This window comes from Physeter macrocephalus, chromosome 4 (genome assembly GCF_002837175.3).
Source record: "Physeter macrocephalus isolate SW-GA chromosome 4, ASM283717v5, whole genome shotgun sequence".
Lineage (NCBI taxonomy): Eukaryota > Metazoa > Chordata > Mammalia > Artiodactyla > Physeteridae > Physeter > Physeter macrocephalus.
Genome location: NC_041217.1, coordinates 60,214,174 through 60,235,278, shown reverse-complemented (window position 1 = coordinate 60,235,278; position 21,105 = coordinate 60,214,174). Strand labels below are relative to the sequence as shown.

Sequence of the window (21,105 nt, the reverse complement as noted above, 5' to 3'; positions counted from 1 at the left end):
GGTTAAGGGGTTTAGGAAGAGCCAGAGATGGGTGAAGTTGCTCCTTCACATATCACGGAAGGTCTCTCTGAGAAGGTGACATGTGGGTGGACACTTAAAGGAAGTGAGGGAGCAAACAATACAAATGTGCAGAATGTGTGTTCCAGGCCGAGCGAACGGCAGGTGCAAAGGACGTGAGGCAGGCACAAGTGTGGTGTTTCTGAAGAATGAGAAGCCTGTGTGGCTGGAGCAGGATAAATTAAAGAAAGGGCTTTGATATCTTCTTCACTTGATTAAAAATGAGCACACAACACAGTCCAGTAATTGAAAAAGATGTATTAAAATATTCACAAAAATACAACAATTGAAAAAGAAAAATTAATGAACTTGGTTTTTTTTTTACCTAGTTGAATACATTTCCATTGAAAAATTACAGATAGATTGAAATTTTAATCTCAAGTAATCCTCTAGGTGCCCCCTTAGAAAAATCATGTGTAGTTTTAAGAGGTTCATTCTGCCAATAATCAGACATGGAAAGGACAGCCCTGCCATTTGGAAGCAACCCTGCTGTTGTCATCTGTGTCCAGGGATGAGGATGAGGATGATGGGACACAGGAGAAAGGGTCAAAAGATCCACAGGAGTTGGTGTGAGAAGTTTTGGAAAAAGCCCCAACACTGAGGTGCTCCACCCAGGTGTGAGCGGCTTCCCTCAGACAAATCAGTCACAGACCCAGAGTAAGAAGCTGGCAGCTGACCACCCTTGCCCCGCAGAGGAGGCCACGGGGAGGGAAGGCCCACGGCTGTGTTTAGCGAAAGTGAGGGCTGGTGCTCTGGGTGGCAGCTTCACAAACATGCAGAGAAATCAGGGCTCTTGCTATCAGGAGGTGTGAGGAATATACGTATAGTAGACTCGCTGGACCTTTGTGAAAGGATGAGGAGGACCCCCCTTTCTCTGCCAAAAACGACTGTAAGGACGTTACACATATCAGTGCACACACTTGGTCTCACCACAACGTGTTTTCTTTCCCCCTGAAGTCCTGGATGTACACTTCTCACAGTGGGAGGGCTCACCAAGAGTATCGTCATCCTGGCATCAGCCTGAAGGGTGACATCCCAACACCAACCCCCACCTTCCCAACACACAAAAATGTCTCCTAAAGGCTCCTGGAGTTTTCACCGTGGAGGCAGAGACGCCTCAGGGCGCAAGGCAAAGTTGACCACTTTGCAGAACTGTCTCGGGTTGAGTGCTCCGCATCCCTGTTCTGCGCGGGGCCTGTGAGCACAGAACAGGGAGATGCAGCAGAGCCGGCAGGTTCTCCTCCCACGCCGCAACACACGCCAGACGCACCAGCTTCGGAGATGGCCGGTATGTGTGATGACAAAGCCCGCTCCCCGCTCACGTACATATCAACGGAATGTAAGTTGGAGCATCATGCGAATAACAACAAATAGTCCCTCAGCAAATAAAAGACCGCATGTATGGGGCAGAGTTCGTTTTGTAGCTCACACACCTTTTCTCTATGTAACTACTTCGTGCACACCTTTAAATCTAAATCCTTCTTTGTTTCCTTAAAACTCAGCCTTCAAACTCCCTCACAAAGATGACAAGATGGGGGAGCGGGGGATGGCAGCTCTTAGGGGTCCTCAAAGTAAATGAGAGAAAAACTAACATTACCCGTCATCCCTACTTACCTGAACACGTCCTGGGACCCTATTGTCGGTATTCTTCCTCTAACTGTGGGCTTTCAATTTTAAATGAAAAAAATTCTTTTTAAAAAAAATCCAGAAAATGGGGGAATGACAATATAAGTGTTTAATGATTTTCACCATGCTTTTCAGTCTGAGTTAAAAAAACACATAGGTTTGAGATGGGGTGTTGGGGGCAGTGGTCAAAGGGAGAAAATAAATTGAGAAGGATGCCCAAATTGTCTAGATTTCTCCTCATCTCATTGTTTATCAACTCCATGTAATGGGGGTGGGGGAAAAAAAAGGAAGGGAGAAACAAAGAACAAAAAACCAGAAACAGAAGAGATTCCCAACATAGAAGTACTAGCCTTGTTTGCTGATTTTAAAAATCCAGACCCTTTTTAGCCTCAAAGGCCTTGGAGGCATCATGAATCTATTATAGAAGCCATGACTGATGCTGCCCCTGCTGGAAGCATCCCTGAAGCTTTATGTAGAAGATTCTCTAGAGAGAGCTCTGCGATACTGAAGACTGGCAATCTAATTATTCCATTTCTGCCTACTTAAAAGGAAATGAAACTCAGCTCCTTCAGGTGTATGGGGACTCTTATTACAAGTACGAAGGACTTCAGCAAAGAATGTAACACACCTTTTGCTCTCCAAATGGTACAGTATTCCTCAAGCCAGGCCTGGGTTCTCTACTTCAATTATGTATTGATTATGGTATTGATCTAAAAGTACCTGGAAGAAAGTGACTTCCGGCACTGATCCTTTGCTAATCTTGCTATGATGAATCCACAGATTGAGACAATATGCTTACAGGGTGTGATGTTATAGTCTACACAACACTGAAAGCTAAAAACTGCCCTGTATTTTAGAGAGCAAAATAGCAACAAAAACTCACACTGTCCCCAAGTGGCATAGCGAATGGATGCTTTCTAAAAACAACTGCCAAACAGGTGGTACACCCTGGGCTAAAGGCCACCCTGAACATGCTTCCATCATAGCATCTCCACTCTCCAAGTACAATAAACACGAAGGCGGGTTAAGCCCTTACATGAAAAGGCCATGTCTATTAGAATACTAAAAGATCTGCTACCATCTCCATTAAGGCAAACCACATCTAAATGATGGTGATAGGAATGTGTCTGAATTTTCTCAACTGTAAATGACCCTGAAGGGAAGTACAAAAACAGACAATTTACGTATACGTAGAATCATACCATCTCTTCATCATGCAATACTGGCTCCTCACATCAGGAAGATTAAATAGAATATTTATACATATCCTTTATACACTTTTTCCCCCTCTATGAATAAACATGTGCTTGTCCGTGTCCAGGTTTCCAAGGCCACACATGGTTACGAGCTACATTTCCCACACAAGAGTCCAGTTTGGATTTGTTTCTTGCTTAGGATATGACTGGGGTCATCTCAATTTTTCCGGATGTCCGCGTACACCACAGACTCTGACTTGTTAATCTTGTCGCTGTGATGTCCGCCAGAGTGGTCTAGCTGCGCATATATGACTGGGCCCTGGAGAAGATAAGTAGAATTAGAGGTTTGGAAAAACTGGTGGCCCCATTAGGTGCAGGGACAGAAGCAATGATTAAAGTGAATATTGTTAGGGTTCCAGAGCGAAGAGTTCCCTCTTTTGAATGTCTTCAGGTACATATGTTCCTTCTTAGGAACAGTATGTCCAGGACTGACTTTATTTTTTTCCCGGGATTGACTTTAAAACAAGATTGGGTATACTTGGTAATTGTTCAAGCTGGTACATAGAGATTTATTACATTATTCTGTCTACTTTTGTATCTGTTTTAAAATTTCTATAACAATATAATATTCCTTCTCAGGAGTTACCCTTATGTTAATACCTATCACAGAATTCCTCAACTCTTGTAATTGGGAGTCTCAAGGACAAAGATGGGCGCTTCTGTCAACCCGAGACCCACTGAAATCATGACTTTCAGAATGATACAAGAAACCAACATATTCAGTGCCCCTCGAAAATACAATCAATTCGAACGGGTCACTTTATACAAATAGGTACTTAAAAAAACTTCAAATATTCTTCCACATACCTACTTATACTATAATTCTGTTAGTCTAATCTTATCATAACCAATAAAAATATTGCTTCTTTGATATCTAAGATCAGGTAACCATTTTTCCTGTTTTAAAATTTAAAATAACCCCCAAAGCCACAATCTGCAGAGCTATACGGAAAAGCCCTAAATGGACTAAAGTAGAAGAGGTCCTCTTCTCACCCTCAGCAGTAAGGAAGAGAGCTGTCAGGGTCCCACCCGGGACAGCGATGCAAAGTTGCCTGGGGCAGAGAGAGTCCTCTGACTCTTGGGGAAGAAGGGAAGGCCAAAGGTTCAAATATCAGACAGGTGGTTGTGCTTCACAACCCTTAAAGTCCCTTCCAACCCAGAGATTCTAAAATTGTAAACAGCAACAATAAAATAGGCCTGTTTTAGGGGTAAAGAAAAGTTAATATAACCCAAAGTTGACTTCTCTCCCAATCCAGGGACTCTCTCTTTGAATAGTCTGCTACTGTGCTTAAGCTTTCAACTTTGAAATCATAAGCTCAGTAGCCAAAAGTATGTGGTTTAAAATAAACATCCTTGAAACTGTTCTGTATGAATCTGTAATGGTGGATACATGACATATGCATTTGGTGAAACCCATAGAAATGTACAACACAAAGAGTGAACCTTAACATAAACCACAGACTTTAGTTAATAATAATGTTTTCTATATTAATTCATCAACTGTAACAAATGTACCACAACAATGCAAGTTGTTAATAATCAGGGAAACTTTGGAGAGGAAGGAGTACATAGGACCTCTCTTTACTTTGTTAGATTTTTCTATAAACCTAACACTGCTCTAAGAAATAAAGTCTACTAATAAAAAGAAGAAAAAAATAAAACAAACATCCTCACTCCCATCTAGGAGTCCCACAACCTGCATCCTTTAGTGTGTAACGTGGGATCCTGTGGAGTTCAGGCCCCCAACTTCTACAGAAGGGATAAACCCAGCTGTAAGGGCTATACAATGGTGCACCTAAAAGTAGAGTTATTAAAATAACACCCAAGGGCTAGACCCATTTGAACTCTGGCAGATCTGCAGTCTGAACTCATGAGCTGTTCTTCTTGAGCATGGTAGTAGCACAGGTGAGCACTAGCCATGTGGTCTCAGGCATATTTTAAAACCCCCAAACATTAGTTTCTTTATCTCTAAAATGGCACTAACAATAGTACTATATGTCTTAAGATGGTTGTGAGAATTAAATGAGATTATATCTACAAATAAGTGGCGTCTGGCAGCACTCAGTACATATTAATCATTATTCTCATGAACATATTGTTATACAAATATACTTGAAAATATACCGAGGTTACCAGTCAAGTAAATCAAGCAGTCAAAGTCAGTGTGTTTGTCTTTAGTCAGTGTGATACTCTCATGCCTGTCATGGGTAACATAACAGATCATGCTGTTAATACTGAATCAAACTGAAACCCTCTATATTCATCTCAAAAAGCTGTAAGTTAAATGTGATTCTACAAAATAAAAAGTTAAAGTTAACTATTTTAACTATTTTCTACTTCCAGGAAAACAATGAAAAAAGTGTTTTCTAGTAAGTTAATGGATTCTTGGTAACAGCCATTTCCAACAGAACAGATTCTGAAATTAAATTATGCAACTTCCCAGACAATAAGACCTCATCCATTAGGAGGCTTAGGGTGTATTCATGGGGGAAGGAGTTTGCACCATGTGATAGATGGTTACAAATTCTTTCCCTTGTTGCATCTACACCCTTACAATATAATGCTGCAGCTCCTCCCACCAAGAGTCAGAACCTGCTTCTTAACCCCTTGAATCTGGGCTGGTCTTATCACTTGCTTTGACCCACAGAATGTGGCAGAAGTAACATGTGTAAGTTCCATACCTAGACCTCAACAGGCCTTGCAGCTTCCACTGTCTCCTTGATCTTGGAACCCACAAAGCCACCACCACCATGTGAAGAAGCCCAAGCTACCAATTGTCAGCCTATGAGTGAGACCCCTGCCGGCTGTCCAGCCAACTGCAGATGCACGAGCGAGCCAGCAGAGGTCAGGTGAACTGCCCTAGACCAGAAGACCTGCCCAACCAACCCATAGAAGTGGGCGCCAAATAACTGGTGGTGGTTCTAAGCTACTATCTTTTAAGGTGGTTTGTTACATAGCAAGAGATAACTGATAAACTGTGCAAGTGGAAAAGAAAGAGCACAGAGAAAGCAACAAAGAAAAATAACAGAATAATCTCTGAATTGGTCAGTAAATGTTAAAACACCAGTAAGGTCTTTCATGTGAGACAGTATTGTCCTTCATGGCAAGAGAATGCAACAATTTGCTGAAAGTAACTGGGAAAACACTGAGGAATAAAAGGAACTCCTTCCTACTGATGGATTTAGTTTCTTCAAATTGCTTCCCACTATCTAATGTCCTCACTCCCTTTCCCCCTTAGAATGTAATAAGGCCCTCAGGTCAGGGGCTTTGTTAAATGCCTAGAACAGCCTTTGGCAGGCTGTAGGTGTTGGATGAAGGGGTGGATGAAATAATGGATCTAGAGGAATTCTCACCAGAATTGGAGCACAGGAATCTGCTGATGAATCTAGCTCAATCTAACACAGCTCTCTGAAGTCGGGTTCTGAGGTTGACTTGGCAGCTGTAGGTATTCTGGGTCTCTGTGGGACATGCCTCAGGACTTTGACACTTTGAGGGCCAAGAAGACCACTGAGGACTTCAGGAGGGGCCAGTGAACCAAGATCAACTTGGAAAGGTACCTGCCATAGCTAAAATATTCACTTTGGGGTGTTCGAGAGTTAAAACAATATCAACAATAATACCTACATTAACCGAGCTGGGTTTTTTTTGTTTTTTTTTTTTTTGGCTGTGTTGAGTCTGTTGCTGTGCGCAGGCTTTCTCTAGTTGCGGCGAGCGGGGGCTACTCTTCATTGCGGTGCGTGGGCTTCTCATTGCCGTGGCTTCTCTTGTTGCAGAGCACGGTCTCTAGGCACGCGGGCTTCAATAGTTGTGGCTCACAGGCTCCAGAGCACAGGCTCAGTAGTTGTGGTGCATGGGCTTAGTTGCTCCACGGCATGTGGGATCTTCCCAGGCTAGGGCTCGAACCTGTGTCCCCAGCATTGGCAGGCAGATTCTCAACCACTGTGCCACCAGGGAAGTCCCTTAACGGAGCTGTTTTTATTGTACATCTTGACACTCACCTTTCCCTCATCCTTCATTTTTTTTGGTGTTGCCACAAAGAATTACCATAACCAAGTGAAAAATTGCTCTGTACATATATATTTTCCCCAACTACTTATTATACAAATAGTCTTTACTATTGAAAATGTTTCAAGAGACTAATTGCTTGACCTAGGTCTATTCTTTTAGTTTCAGTTAGAGATGAAATTACCCCTGAACTCTACTTGCATGAAATTTATTCCAATATAAAAACATACTGGTGAAGGTGTGGGAAGAGAGTCCAGGAAAAGAGGGTTATGGAAGAGCAAGGAGACCTATCTCTGTACAGATATTAATTTCTCAGAAGCTATTATGTCCTGAAGTACACTTTCCATGGTCTCTGTAGCCCTTTAGAATCTGAATCTGGTCCTTCAGGCATTAGGGGACTCACACCTGACAAGCTAGCACAAGTATCACTAAGAGAGAACATCTGTTTTTACCACATGCTCATTGACTGTTCACAAAACACATTTTCAGTATTTATTTCACATCACCAAATACAGATGTGAAACAGATGTATCTTGTGACATTCTTTGAGATAAATGAAACTGATTATCAAAACGAAGTTGAAAAGAACTGGACAGGCAGGGTAGGACAAATACATGCCTTAGAGCCACACACAGATCAGGGTTTAATACCAGCTCTGCCACTAACTACTGACCTCGAGCAAGTGACTCAACCTAAGCCTCAGTTTCTTCACGTGTAAAATAGGGACAGTAAAAGAACTTACCTCATAGGGCTGTTGTGAGGACTAAAGGAACTAATGCACATGTTGTACTTCTGGAGACATTACATATTTATAGACTATAGTTGACAAATACATAACTGTTCCACTCACTGTCCTCCATAAATACTTGCCCCTCCCCCTTTTCTTTTTGACTGCACCACAAGGCATGTGAGATCTTAGTTCCCCCACTAGGGATCAAACCCATACCCCACCCCAGCACTGGAGGCATGGAGTCCTAACCACTGGACCACCAGGGAATTCCCACTTGCCTTTTGTATACAAAGCATTAACCATTTCCAGAAAAGGATCTAGAAAACCAACTGTTTGTAAGATATATTTACAAACATTATTTGAAACCAGTGTCATTCAAAGCTATGCGTTACAAAGAAAGATTTGTAGTTATCTTTTCCCTAATGCCAGAATACTCAGACTCTAGGTAGCGCCTACCTAACACCCTTCCCAACTCAATTTCCCTCTCTGCGGGAAGAGCCCTAATTTGGTTCTGGTGTGCACCTTTCCTTCGCTCAGGTAAACGACTCCACTCTCCCCTGCTCCCAGGGGTGAAGCCGATCTGTCCCCTGCAGATGACTGGAAGGGGCATCAGCATGTGACCCACTCTGCCAAGGGGACTAGGAAAAGTTTGCTGGGGAGCCTCAGGTAAAGATTTTCCTCCATAATAAAAACCACCTGGGAGGAGATTCCGCTCTAGGAATTCAGCTCAGGTGCCTTTTTTCATGAGCTGCCTGAAACCATGGCAGCCACTCTGAGGCTGAGGGAAGGAGCCTGAGAACAAAGACAATATGCAGAGGATGAAGGAATAAAATGGAAAGAACCTGAGTCTTAATGACATTGCTGGGCCTCTTGGAAGTTAATAAACTTCTTACTTGTTAAAGGTACTTTTAGTCAAGTCTTCTGTTACTAGTCTTCCAATTATAACAAAAATAGTGGCCAAAGACAGATGAGTAATATAGTGCACTTAATGCCCTGCCTGGCTATTATGTTTCATCTTTTGTAAATTTCCTTCCTGGAGCACTAGTATTCTTTCTCTTCTGATAAAATAACTTTGAGTTATTTATTCATCCAAATAGTAATGACTAATGCTATTAGACTCTCAGATGATGCCTGCAGGTAGAAAATGGAAGGTTTTGATGATCAGGGAGCATGTCATGACAGAACCCTTGGAGGAAAGTCCCAAGGGGTAGTTTGCAAATATCCCTACCATGCACCCATTTCACAGATCTGATTGCAATATGTGGGCAGCAACTGCCTAAACCTCTCCTTAAAGGCACAGTGTACCATGGACTCTTATAATTAGCAATGGAAAAATGAGAAGGGGCTTAAAGATCAACTTGCCCCAAGCCATCATTTCAAAGATAAAGGAACAGATGTTGAAGTTAAATAATGCCCTACAAGTTAACACCATGAGCTGGACCCCAGAGTCAATACTAGTTTGTAACACATCACTAACCCTTAAAGCACTAAGATGTCTATCTAAATATGAAGATTTCCTCAAGGCTGTTTTGTCAGGATATATACATTAAAAAATTCTCCATATCATAGAAAAGCCTGAAAATGACCTGAACAACCCAGGAGACTCTGAGGTTCTGGAGGGCAGGGACTGGGTGATACTCATGCCTGCATTTCCCACGTCCAGTTTACACTGTAAGTATGTTGTGCACTCAAATGTGTGTGTAAGTGATCAAAGAGAACATGCAATGGAATTATTGAATTTTCAAAACAATTGCTACCTTTGGTTGTGCTCAACCTACAAAAAGTACTTAATCTCATAAATTACCTAATAAGATGAACGTATCAGGTCAAGCCAGTTTTTCCTAAACCGTGAAACCTTTTCTGCCTCAGTTTGAACAACTGAAGATAGAGTATATCAAAAGGATCCTGGTAAGAACAACTTCCATAAAAACCTCTGGTGCTCTGACACAGAGGTGTTTCTGATACACATACTGAAGATGGCGTGTGATGGCAAGTAAGAGCTCACACGAGCATCACCTAAGGCGCTGTAGCGCTTAGGAATTTTGTGGAGTATCTGAAGCAAATGTTTTAACCCCAGGATAGCAGCCCCTGTTCCAAGTTGACCACTGAATGCAAACATAAATAAAACAAAAATCGGAAGATAAGTCTCCAAGGGAATCACACAGTCCACTTCCAAGCCTTGTGTGGACCGACAAAGGCTTTATAAGTTCCAGAAACAGGTAAGGCAGAAAATGTCTTTAACAAGTTGTGTAACTGTAAAATAAAAGGTACAGTATGACTTGATGAAAAATAACCAAGTAAGACAAAGGGTCTTCCAGGTACATGTCACTGAACAGAAACCCTGATTTGCAACATGTTAGAGAAGAGGCCTTCAGGGGCCTGCACTGAGCGCAAAGGAAATAACCTAGGAATCAACCGTGAGGCACGCTGCGGCTTTCCTCTCAAAGCTGACCTGGTGTCATACTGCAAATGCTGAAAAATGATAATATAGATTGACACAGTGCTTGAATTGCTTCTCACTAACCTCCAGAAAATGCCGCAGAGTCAGGCCTGGGCAGAACCCTGGGGGTTTACTCACAGAAGAGCTGAGCCCATCTCTGACTCAGGGACAGCAGTCACAGCAGGGTGGGGTCTTGGTGCTGAAAACAGGGCGGGCAAATCCACTTACTAAACAGGGAGCCCTCCTCCCTCCTTCCTCTGCTCCATTCCCAAGCAGGAAATCAGAGGATTTCTTTCTGGAGAAATCGACTAACCCAAGAGAAAAGACCTTAGCAACTGATACTTAGGGATCCCCCAGTGAAAGCCAGCCAGCACTTTATACAGTGAAGCCTACTACCCAGTAAGCTCTGTCTCTGCACAAAGAGCACGTGATCAGATCTGAGTGCCTTCAATACGAACGGATAACCAAGGATCGTTGGGCATTTGAGGAAAGCTTTTAACGTGAAAGACAAAAATTATAAAAGAAAAAAGGGAATTCAAAAGAAACAGCAAAATCCAGTAACAGAAGAAAACATTTTTTAAAAATCATAAAACAGAAGAAAAAATGATATGCTCAGAGAGATAAGACAACGCATCCATGAAAAGTACAGGTTATCAGAACCAGAGAATAAGCAATAGCTCTTGAAAATTAATAAAAAGATAGCAGAAATTAAATATTTAATAAAAGTTGGAAGATAAAGTTACAGAAATTTTCTAGAAGAAACTGCAAAACAGAAAAAATTAAGAAAACGAAAGGACTGCTCTAGATGATCTAATTGCTAACAGGAATTTCCAAAAGAGAGGATAGAAAATGGAAGGAGGAAATTTTCCAAAGAATAATGGAAGACAATACCCTAAAACTGAAGGGCAGAGTTTTCAGACTGAAAGAGCCCACTGAGCAGCCAGTACAATGAACAAAAAAGGCCCACAATTTTATAAAATTTCAGAGCATGAGAGATAAAAAAGACTCTAAGAGAAGGGGAATAAAACTGGTCCCACCCGAAGGAGGAGGAATCAGAACTGTATCAACTTCTTAGCATTGGAAGCTACAAAAATCAGCAATGCCTCAAAGTGCTGAAAGAAAATGATTTCCAACCTGGAATCCTACCCAACCAGATTATCAGTCAAGCTTGAGGGAGGAGAATAAAAACAATTTTAGACCTGCTAAAAACAAATGTATTATCTTACAGTTTTGGAGGTCAAAAGTCTGAAATGTGATTCACTGGGCTAAATCAAGGTATCAGCAGGGCTGCATTCCTTCTAGGGGCTCTAGGGAGAATCTGCTTCCTTGCTTTTTCCAGCTTATGGAAGCTGCCTGCATTCCTTGGCTTGTGACCCCTTCCTTCATCTTCAAAGCCAGTAGAATAGCATCTTCAAATCTCTGGCTCTCACCCTCCTGCATTCCTCTTATAAGAACCCTTATGATTACATTCAGCCTACATGGATAATCCAGGAAAATCTCCCCATCTCAAGATCTGTAATCACAGTTGCAAAGTCCCTTTTGACAGGTAAGGTAACATATCCCATAGGTTCCAGGGATTAGGATGTGGACATCTTTTGGAGGTCATTATTCTGCCTACCATACGAAGCCTCAAAATTTGTATCTGCTGTGCATCCTTTCTCAAGAAGGTAAGGAGGCCTCCCCAAACTGATTTCCACCTCCTCAATTCAGTGAGACAGGTGAGCTGTTTCTGTTTTCTCCTCAGCACTGCAGCCTGGAAAATGCCTTGAGGAGTAAGCTGGGACGATCACAGGGCTCACCTTATTTGTTTCCCTTCTCTTAGGAATCATGGTGCTGCACAACCTGTTTTCCAATGTCCAAAGTCCATTGTTTCTTTTTTTTTCCTCCCAGTTTGTTTTCAACAGGAGAACAACGCCCATGGCACTTCAAGGACAGAAGAAAAAGTTTCCAAGGCTTCTTTAGGTATTATGCCTACCTGTAACTCTAACGCCTTTATTCACAACCCTATTCCCATTCACAATCCAAATTAGTGAACTGAGGTATACTACATAATCCGAGAGAGAGACAGTCGGAGAGACAAACAGAATGAGAGAGATGGACAGACAGATTAGGAACAAGTAAGGAGCCTGATGTTGTGAAAGACAATGCCTAGAAATCTAGGTTCTCACCCCAATTCTGTTGCTAACTGGGTCTGTGCTTTTAGTAATTTAACATCGCAATGCCTCAGTTTCCTCACCACGTATGACAACTGTGACCTAAGACTGTGGAATACTTCTTCCACAAGACACTGTTATCCTTTACTTCCTCTTAAATCCACCCACCCCACTACACCCTCAATCCTGCCTCCTCAGGGTAAAGTTATAACTGGCCACATTGCTTCTAATGCTTTCTACCCCAAAAGACCAGAATTGGTACTAAGCTCTGGAATTTCTGCCATTTACAGTTACACCAGCATGGCCAAAACACAATATTAACCTCAATGCCAGATTCCATGCTAAATTCCAAATGAAAGTTATTTCTTCTCTGTACTTTCTACAAGAAGTAGAAACTAAAGCCTTTCCTTGTTCATCAAGCCTACTAATTATTCAGGTAAATGTTTCCTTTCAATTTCTCCTACAGAATTCATACAAAATAACTTTTCTGTTTTATTACCAACACCAAAATCAACTTTTTCCTGTGAATTCCATGGCTTATAGAACACCTCAGTATAGAATCTAGTTCACTAGCTTTATTTCTTTGAGCAATGAAGGAAGAAGTATTTACATCTGACAAAGTCATTTCCTAATTTTGCTTGGGCCAATCTGTTAGTGGTGGTTTGGTGGAAACCTTTACTCAAGTCAGATTCTTCTCCACGTACCTTCTTGTGGTCCTCCTAAACCAGCCCTTACGTTCCCCTCTCTTTCTCTTGCTCTCTCTCTTTCTGTCCATTTCTCACAGCTCATTATTCTTTCCCACACCCCACAATGTGACACAGCACCAAACTGCAGAGCATGGCATGGTGGGCAGAACTGCAATCAGCCATTACCTGGTGAGATCCAGAAGGCAGGCTCTTTACTAGACCCTCTGTGTCGGAGGGGGACTTCCGTGGAGCCTGCTTAACCGGTGACACATTTTCTGATGTATTGCAGCTGATGAATTGGCAATTTGGAGAATGTGAAAAAAAAAAAAAGAATTAAAATAAATGGAAACAAAAAATATAGAAATGCAAGTGATGACAAAATGAAGTAGCAGATGTATAAAAACAAAACTCAACAAAACAATGAGTATCAAAACAATCACATATCTTGAAACTATTTTTTATCCCTGACACTAATTCTTCCAAGTCAGTGAAGCTACCCCAGGGGAGGTACAGAATCCAATGTGGTGCAATCTCTTTGCCCCAGTTTACAACAATGATATCTGCCGGATGGGATTCTGGCTACAATGTACATTTATCCTTTTGCTTCTTTGGCTTTTTCCCCTATCATAAATCCTCCTCTGGGATACAGGTTTAAAGGAGCAAGCTATACCTTCTTGATAGCAATTCGCTTTTGTGATCATCAAAGGCAAACCTCTTCTGAACGTGCTTCCAAAATGACAGATACAGATCCAGGCTCATAGTCTTGGCTTATCTCATTCCTTCCATTCCCTAGGTCCCCATAGTTTGTTTCCCTACCAATTCCGCAACCAAACCAAAGAAAATCCAGGAAGTCATGGATGATAAGAAACTGTGGAATGCCACATCACATGGGCTGAACTTTTTCAGGGGCATCGGGTCTTCAACAGCAAGCCCTATCTCATAAATAAACCAGGGAAAGTAAATGCCAGGAGGTAACTCATTAGGGATTCCCTAATGGGATGTGTCTTCAGCAGAGCTTCAATCCCTTATGATGTACTTTTTAAAAATCTTAGTGTGGAGAGAATCACATTTAAAGTGTCATTACTAAGACCAAAGCATACAAAGCATTCTGTAAACTGTGCCTTCTCTGAACCGGGAGGCTATATGCCACAAACCAAAATGGTTTGAGTATTGTAACATAAAGAGTCTAACTCAGTAATAATACAATTCAAGTATAAAAAAACTAAAACACACACACACACACACACACACACACACACACACAAAGGCATTTTACATGAAGAACATATATGTTCAGATGACCATAAAACCTGACAACCCAATTTCATTGGGATGGTACACTCAACATGTTTCTAACACAGACACATGACATATTTGTGGACAAACCATGATAGCTGTTGGGTTAGCTTAGAGCTGGCTAGTTAGTTGTTGACAAGGGAGATGGGCTGAATACATACACATGAATATTAACAGCAACGGCCAATGAGATTAGTTACCATATGTCTAGTGGGAGTGGAAGAGGAGACCCAGCCCTGTTATAGTCCCAATGTGTCGTCTATGTCAGCTTTTCTTAAGAAGTGGAAGATAGGCAGGATCTGATCCCGGCACACCAAGGTAGAAAAGGCAGGGGAGGGGGAAAAAAAAACCAAAGTAAGAAGAATAGCAGCGTTCACGATGCCATGCAGAATTCTAAGGCACACTTTTCTGTGCCTTTATTAACCCAAAAAGTGTGAACTACAGAGACTGGCGTGTCACCACCCTGGATTAGTTTCATGTTGAAAACCAATGCTCCGGTTATATTTCATCATAAACCAGTCACCATGCAAGGGGGCAGGTACAGTCAGCAGAATAGAAACATTCCAAGCAAATGATATCTGAATTTGAACACTTAAACTCCTTAAAACACAGCACTCCTAAAAAGTAGAGCAGCAGAGCCCAAAGCGAGAGGTCCCCACCATCCACCAGCCAGGGAGTCCAGGGCATGCAACCCTCAACCACAGTCTCTTCCGTGCACCAGGGACGCAGCTCGTGCTACATCAACTGAAACCCAGCCTCACTCTCAGTCTTACCACACGAGTTCTACCAAGCTTACACAGGCTAGCTTTCCAGCTGGAGTGGCAAAAACAGAGGGTTCTTCAATTAGACACACACCCTATGCTCAAACGTGTTCTCTGAGAAGCCGCAAACAAAACGGAAGTCTACTTTTCTTTATTGCTGGTATATTTTGATGTTCAACTCTTATTAACTCAGCTTGGATGAGTCCAGCCATGCATTCGAGAATGGTCAAAGCAATAAACCTCCTCACCAAACTACAAACAGGAAAAGCCCTGCATCATCACATCAGGTGGGGGTCATTTATCAGCATACTCCTCTTATTATTATTATTATATTTACCTAACTGAAAAGAAGAACCTTATGAGATTATTACCTAGAGATCAAATTAAACTCATATTAGGTAAGTGATATCTGTGGCTTAATAATGCTAATTGCAGAGTGGATGATACTGAAACACAGAGCACAGACTACTGAGCAGTCCATTTCACCAAACCTAAGAAAGAAACTGAAACAGGGATTAGTGTCATAGTCCACGTTTAACAGCAGGCCACTGATTTCTGCTTGCCCATGTCAGAACATCTTCTAAGAAGATGGCTCGATTCCGACATGAAAGCTAACAGTAGCTAATGCTTCACAATTCTTTTCCCATAAAACATACAGAAGTTTTCATAAACTCTGATTCCTTCCCTCCACCCTTCCCCCCAGCAGCAGAGCTTCTTACCCGGTGTAATCCCGTTTAGAGTTTTTCCTTCTATAGAGGACAGCCAGAATCACGGTGATGACCAAAGTGAGACCTAGGACCACAGCAGTAACTATACCCACCACCACCCAAACTGGAAACGCGGGCAAAATCTCTAGAGAGAAAGAACAAAATAGGTTTAAGGTACATGGCGACAGAGAGAAGAAATGGAATTGTATTAAGTTAATAAACAAGTGTCTTCCTTTAGCAATTACCATACACTATTTTATTATCCAAATTATGAGATCCTAGTACCTAGTGGATGACATAGGAACATTAGCTGATAAAGAATGAGCTTTAGAACTAAAAACATTTCTATATACATAATCCCTCTCAATGCTCTAAAATCAAAGAAAAGCTGGGGAGGTGAATTTACCTCAATCTATTCTCCAACAAAGCAGACTTTGTCTCGAAATGAGAGAGCAGAACCTGCATTTCCTGCTTATTCTCCAAAAAAGGTGAAGAAATAGCTATACTGTTTCTGCCAATGTTAAAGCTTTCTCCTGGAGAATATTAAAACAATATTAATCTCCTTCTTTCCCAATACTCACCCCATCCAACTATAATGAATCTGGTCTTACTTCTAATTAACAGTGAAAAATTCATACTCCTTTAATCTGATCAATATGCTCCAGACAGCAGGTATATAAATGGAGAAATCAGCCACTCCGGTTGGAATGAGTTCCCTGACCCCCAGGCATGTTCGGTAGAGCCACAGGTCTATGGAAACAGGGAGCATAACTGTATGGCAGAAATACCCCTTTCAAACACACCCTGAAATGTAACTCTTGTTCTCTAACTAAGCATGAGATAAAGGGGACTGCATCATTACTGCAAAAATACTCAAGGAAGTACCTTTCTCTACAACATAAAGCCTAATGTGTCCTGGCTGGACAACAATGTCAGGAGGATTTTTGACATCACAGATGTAGGTGCCATTGTGTATAAACTGCATATTTTCTATGTTGATTGATGCATCTTTCTTGTCGAGGTCTCCAGCCCAGCTGATTCTGTCCTTAAATGGTGGATAATTCCCGGCATACACTTGCCCTTGGGAGTAGTGGAAAAACTGCAATTAGAAAAAAAGAACACATGAGCTATTCTCAAAGGTAGACGTTCTAAACTCAGTATAGGCATGCTGTGAAGGGTTCTTTTAAAAAAAGACTTCATCTGAGGAGCTCCAATCAAGATGGCGGAGTAGAAGGACGTGAAAAAAAGACTTCATCCAGAAAGAAATGCCACATCATATTACAAATCTCAAGCTATAGAACCTAAGCCAGACAGGGATTTAGAAATCATGGAGTTCAACCCTGTTTCAGTTGGAGAAATAAATGTGTACATTCTCTCTACACCTCTCAATAGCCCAGTGGTATAGCAATTACCACTCATATTTTTATAATAAGAAAATGGAGACTCAAAGAAACCATTTGCCCAGTGTCACAATGACAATAGGTGGTGGATCCAGAGTCAAAGTCAGGACCACCTGACTCTTCAAAGCCAATGCTCTAATGGACACCACAACTGAGCCCAGTGAATCCAAAGGTTTCAGCCTTAACTCAAAAAGCTTACCTTTAAGATACGCAAAGTCATCAAGAAAAAGAAGCCTAAATATCACAGATCAGTTAACCTGATGGGTTACCCAGTCTTACTTATTGGTTTCCTACAGCAAAGTCATGGATATATGACAGGAACACAGCCCAGACAACCCAGAATGTTCTGTCCGCCTTTGCAGGTTCAGCCTTTAGCACCTTTCTCTTTCCACTCTCACTCTCTCCTCAGACCTGCTTTCAGCAAAGGAACTCATTTCTCAAAGTAACTTTGTCAAACCCAGCCCCCTGGAAGTAAGGTCAGGCCTGGTGGGTGGAGATCTATCCTGATATGTGGCTTCAATCCAAGCAGCTCTGCTAGAGGCTGGATGTCTTTGTTCGTATTCACAGATGGGGCAATAGTGGGGTTGGGGAGGGTGGTGGAAATGAGCATTAGTCAACCACCGAGCTACACTGGCAATCCAAACACAACATTTTCAGAACCTTTTGTGGAAGCTGAAAACCCCTGTGCAATCTCATCCATTCCTATGATTTAATGGCCATCTACATTTTGTTAACTTGCAAACCTCTCTCATGCATAGTGCTTCCTGGAGCTCTAGACCCCTGATCCAACTGTCTACTCACTCAGCTGCCTCCACCCTCCAAGTCTGCCACCTTCTCCTATAAACTCCATCTTCTACCTGTGTATCCCATCTTGACTGATGGCTACATGCCAGTCTCCCAAACCATAAATTTTGGAGTTATCGTTAATTCCTCTGTCTTCCTCCCCATCCAATTAATTTCCCAATCCTGGGACTTCCCTGGTGGTCCAGTGGTGAAGAATCCACCTTCCAATGCAGGGGATGTGGGTTCGATTCCTGGTTGGGGAACTAGCATCTCGCATGCCGTGGGGCAACTAAGCCTGCGCTCTACAACTACTGAGCTCATGTGCCTCAACTAGAGGCCACATGCCGCAAACTACAGAGCCCACACGCCCTGGAGCCTGCGCGCCACAACTAAAGAAGAGAAAACCCGCAGGCCACAACTAGAGAGAAGCCCGTGCACCACAACGAAAGATCCTGCATACCTCAACGAAGATCCTGCATGCCGCAACTAAGACCTGACGCAGCCAAAAATAAATTAAATAAATAAATAATAAATAAATCTTTAAAGAAAAAAAAAATCCCCAATCCTGTCAATTCCATCTCCTAAGTTTCTCTTTTCTATTTAATTCCCACTGATAATACCTGATTTTTATGTCCTCATCATCTTGGGCTATGACCTCTTAACTGGTCTCAAGTTCCTCTAATCCATCCTCCACAATGCCTAAATGATTACTGGGAAAAAAAAAATTAAAAACCATTTATCAAATACATACCCTGTGTTTAATATAACTAATGCTTGTTAGGAACTATGAAGTCGCTGAGATTTTACCCTCCCTGCAAGTCTGCCACAGGTTCACAGATGCTGGCAGAAGACACAAGACTCCTGGGAAGTCTTTGTTCTCATGAAGAAGACTTGGAGACAAAGGACCCTATTACTTACAGACAGCAAGCAGCATGTTTTTATCTGTGGCCCCTGCCCCCCAACGCCTATAAGGACGGCATGGAGGGGCTTGGGTGGATGCTGCGCGTGCAGAGGCTCGGTATCACAGCTGAGAAGCCCCAAGCTTAGGAAACCCAAATCTTTTATGATGGCCCCAAAGGGAGACATATTTCTATCTTGGACAGTAAGCAAACCTGTCCTCTGCTCTAGAGGGAGACACTGTCTCTGCCTTCCAGAGCTAGTCACTGAACAAGAAAGGCAGCCAGGGCCTCTGTTTGTAAGATGGGCAGAAATGGGAAATACCATGAAAAATAACACTCTGACACTCCTAACCACGCTGCAAGGTGAGATTTACCTTGCCAGATATTTGACAAGTGAGGAAAGAGGCTCAGAAAACCTTAGTGACTTACTCAGGGTCACAGGTCTTGGAGACAGAATTCAAAGCTTAAGCTATTTCCATTATTTAATGCCTCTCATGTCCGATCATATCTTGCCTGCCCCAAACCCTTCACCTCTCTTCTTTACCAGGAAATAAACCATAAACTCTTAGCTTAGCAAACAAGTCCTTCTGTCATCTAGTCTCTGCTTTCCTTCCTACCTCATCTACAAATATCCTCTGAAGCATTTCTGAAGCAGCAACATAGACCTACACTACACTCTTTCCCACCTTTGGGTCTCCGCAAACCTCTCCCTCATCAGACTGGGTGCCCTCTGAAGGCAGGGTACAAGCTGTATTTCTCTCTGTGCTCCTCCACACTTAGCACATCACAGGAACTGTATATGTTTGCTGAACTGCACTGATTAATAACACTTTGGTCAAACCAGTAAGAAAGAGAGAAATGAAACAGTAAAAAAACCCACACACAAAAAGGGACTAGATCTCCTTATCAACAAACATTTATTAAGTAAAAGCCACAGTGTTAAAACCATGAGGGACGCTAAAGGTGTAAGATAGATCTCTACCCTCAAAATGCTTACATTCAAGATAAAGAAGAGAAAAACTGTCATAGCAAGGGACGTTCTCTCACAGGAGTGGCTCAGATAACATGGGCAGGGAGTATTTAAGAAGAGCTAAAAAGGTCAAAAGAGGTCTTATGGAGGGATCACAATGTGAAGATGGGATACAACTTAAATGGCAAGAGTTCAGAAGTGGAAAAACAAAGCATAAAGCACTTTTTACTAGACTGAAGGAGATCACATGAGAGAATAGAAGTGGGGCTAGAACAGACAAGCACTGTTTGCGATGGGAAACTATGAGGATTCTGACTAGGGCAGTGGTGAGGTGAAAGAACTGTTTTAAGACAAGGCATCTGGTAGACTGTAGGACTGGGTTGAAAGATGGATAATTTGAAGTGGAGGAATAACCAAGGGGGTTGCTGCACAAATCCCGGCACACAGTTTTTATCACTTAATGGAGAGCGGAGACGCAGGAAGGCTGACAAAAAGCTAGATGCCAGAAACAAAGTAGGAAGAGCCAGCAAACGTTCTTATTTCTCAGGGTGGGTGTGAGGAATAGAAGCGAAGAGGTAGTGGATGGGGAAGGGAAGGACAAACCCCCACCCCCAAAAAACTCAAAGATTTAAAAAAAAATCAGGTCCCTAGAAGAACATAAATACCCAAAAAGAACTAGCACAGAAGGGAAACAGAGGGGAGAAAAGATGAGCTCTGTTTTAGACATGTGGACCCTAATTCCACGGACCAGAAAAGCCATATCTGGTATGTTGGGCTTGATTTTACTTCTCCTGAAAATCTATAAAAATGATGAGCATCCTGCTCATCTTATTAACTATGCCCTGACATTTGGGAGTTAAAGGATCCTGTTATCAGTAACTGAACATTCTGGAATTAACTATAATCAGATTGGTGTGTAAGTATAAATTGATTAGCTAAAAAATACAGCATGTTTGGACTTCCCTGGTGGTGCAGTGGTTAAGAATCTGCCTGCCAGTGCAGGGGACACAGGTTCGAGCCCTGGTCTGGGAAGATCCCACATGCCGCAGAGCAACTAAGCCCACGCGCCACAACTGCTGGGCCTGTGCCCTAGAGCCCGTGAGCCACAACTACTGAGCCCATGTGCCACAACTACTGAAGCCCGTGTGCCTAGAGCCCATGCTCCACAACAAGAGAAGCCACCGCAATGAGAAACCCGCGCACCACAACAAAGAGTAGCCCCGCTCACCGCAACTAGAGAAAGCCTGCATGCAGCAACAAAGACCCAATGCAGCCAAAAATAAATAAATAAATAAATAAATAAATTTTAAAAAAGAAATACAGCATGTTCTTAATA

At 42.2% G+C, this 21,105-nt stretch overlaps 1 protein-coding gene across 5 annotated transcripts in view; it reads right to left on the bottom strand.

The window, feature by feature from the left end:
* Positions 1–300: 300 nt before the first annotated feature.
* MPZL1 (myelin protein zero like 1) overlaps positions 301–21,105 on the bottom strand; it is a 66,508-nt gene continuing 45,703 nt past the window's right edge. The window contains exons 3-7 of one of the 5 annotated variants that reach the window (XR_003679460.2): positions 16,603–16,816; positions 15,730–15,862; positions 15,046–15,062; positions 14,450–14,548; positions 13,154–13,242 (exon numbers count right to left, since the gene is read on the bottom strand). Coding sequence is in view for 2 of the 5 variants with exons in the window: in XM_007116029.4 (XP_007116091.2) it covers positions 3,097–3,198; positions 13,140–13,242; positions 15,730–15,862; positions 16,603–16,816 (552 nt within the window). In the remaining 3 variants the exon portion in view is untranslated. Of the gene's footprint in view, positions 3,199–13,139; positions 13,243–14,449; positions 14,549–14,908; positions 15,063–15,729; positions 15,863–16,602; positions 16,817–21,105 lie in introns of those variants that run through there. The other 4 variants (XM_028488676.2, XM_007116029.4, XR_003679461.2 and 1 more) reach the window with 4 other exon arrangements.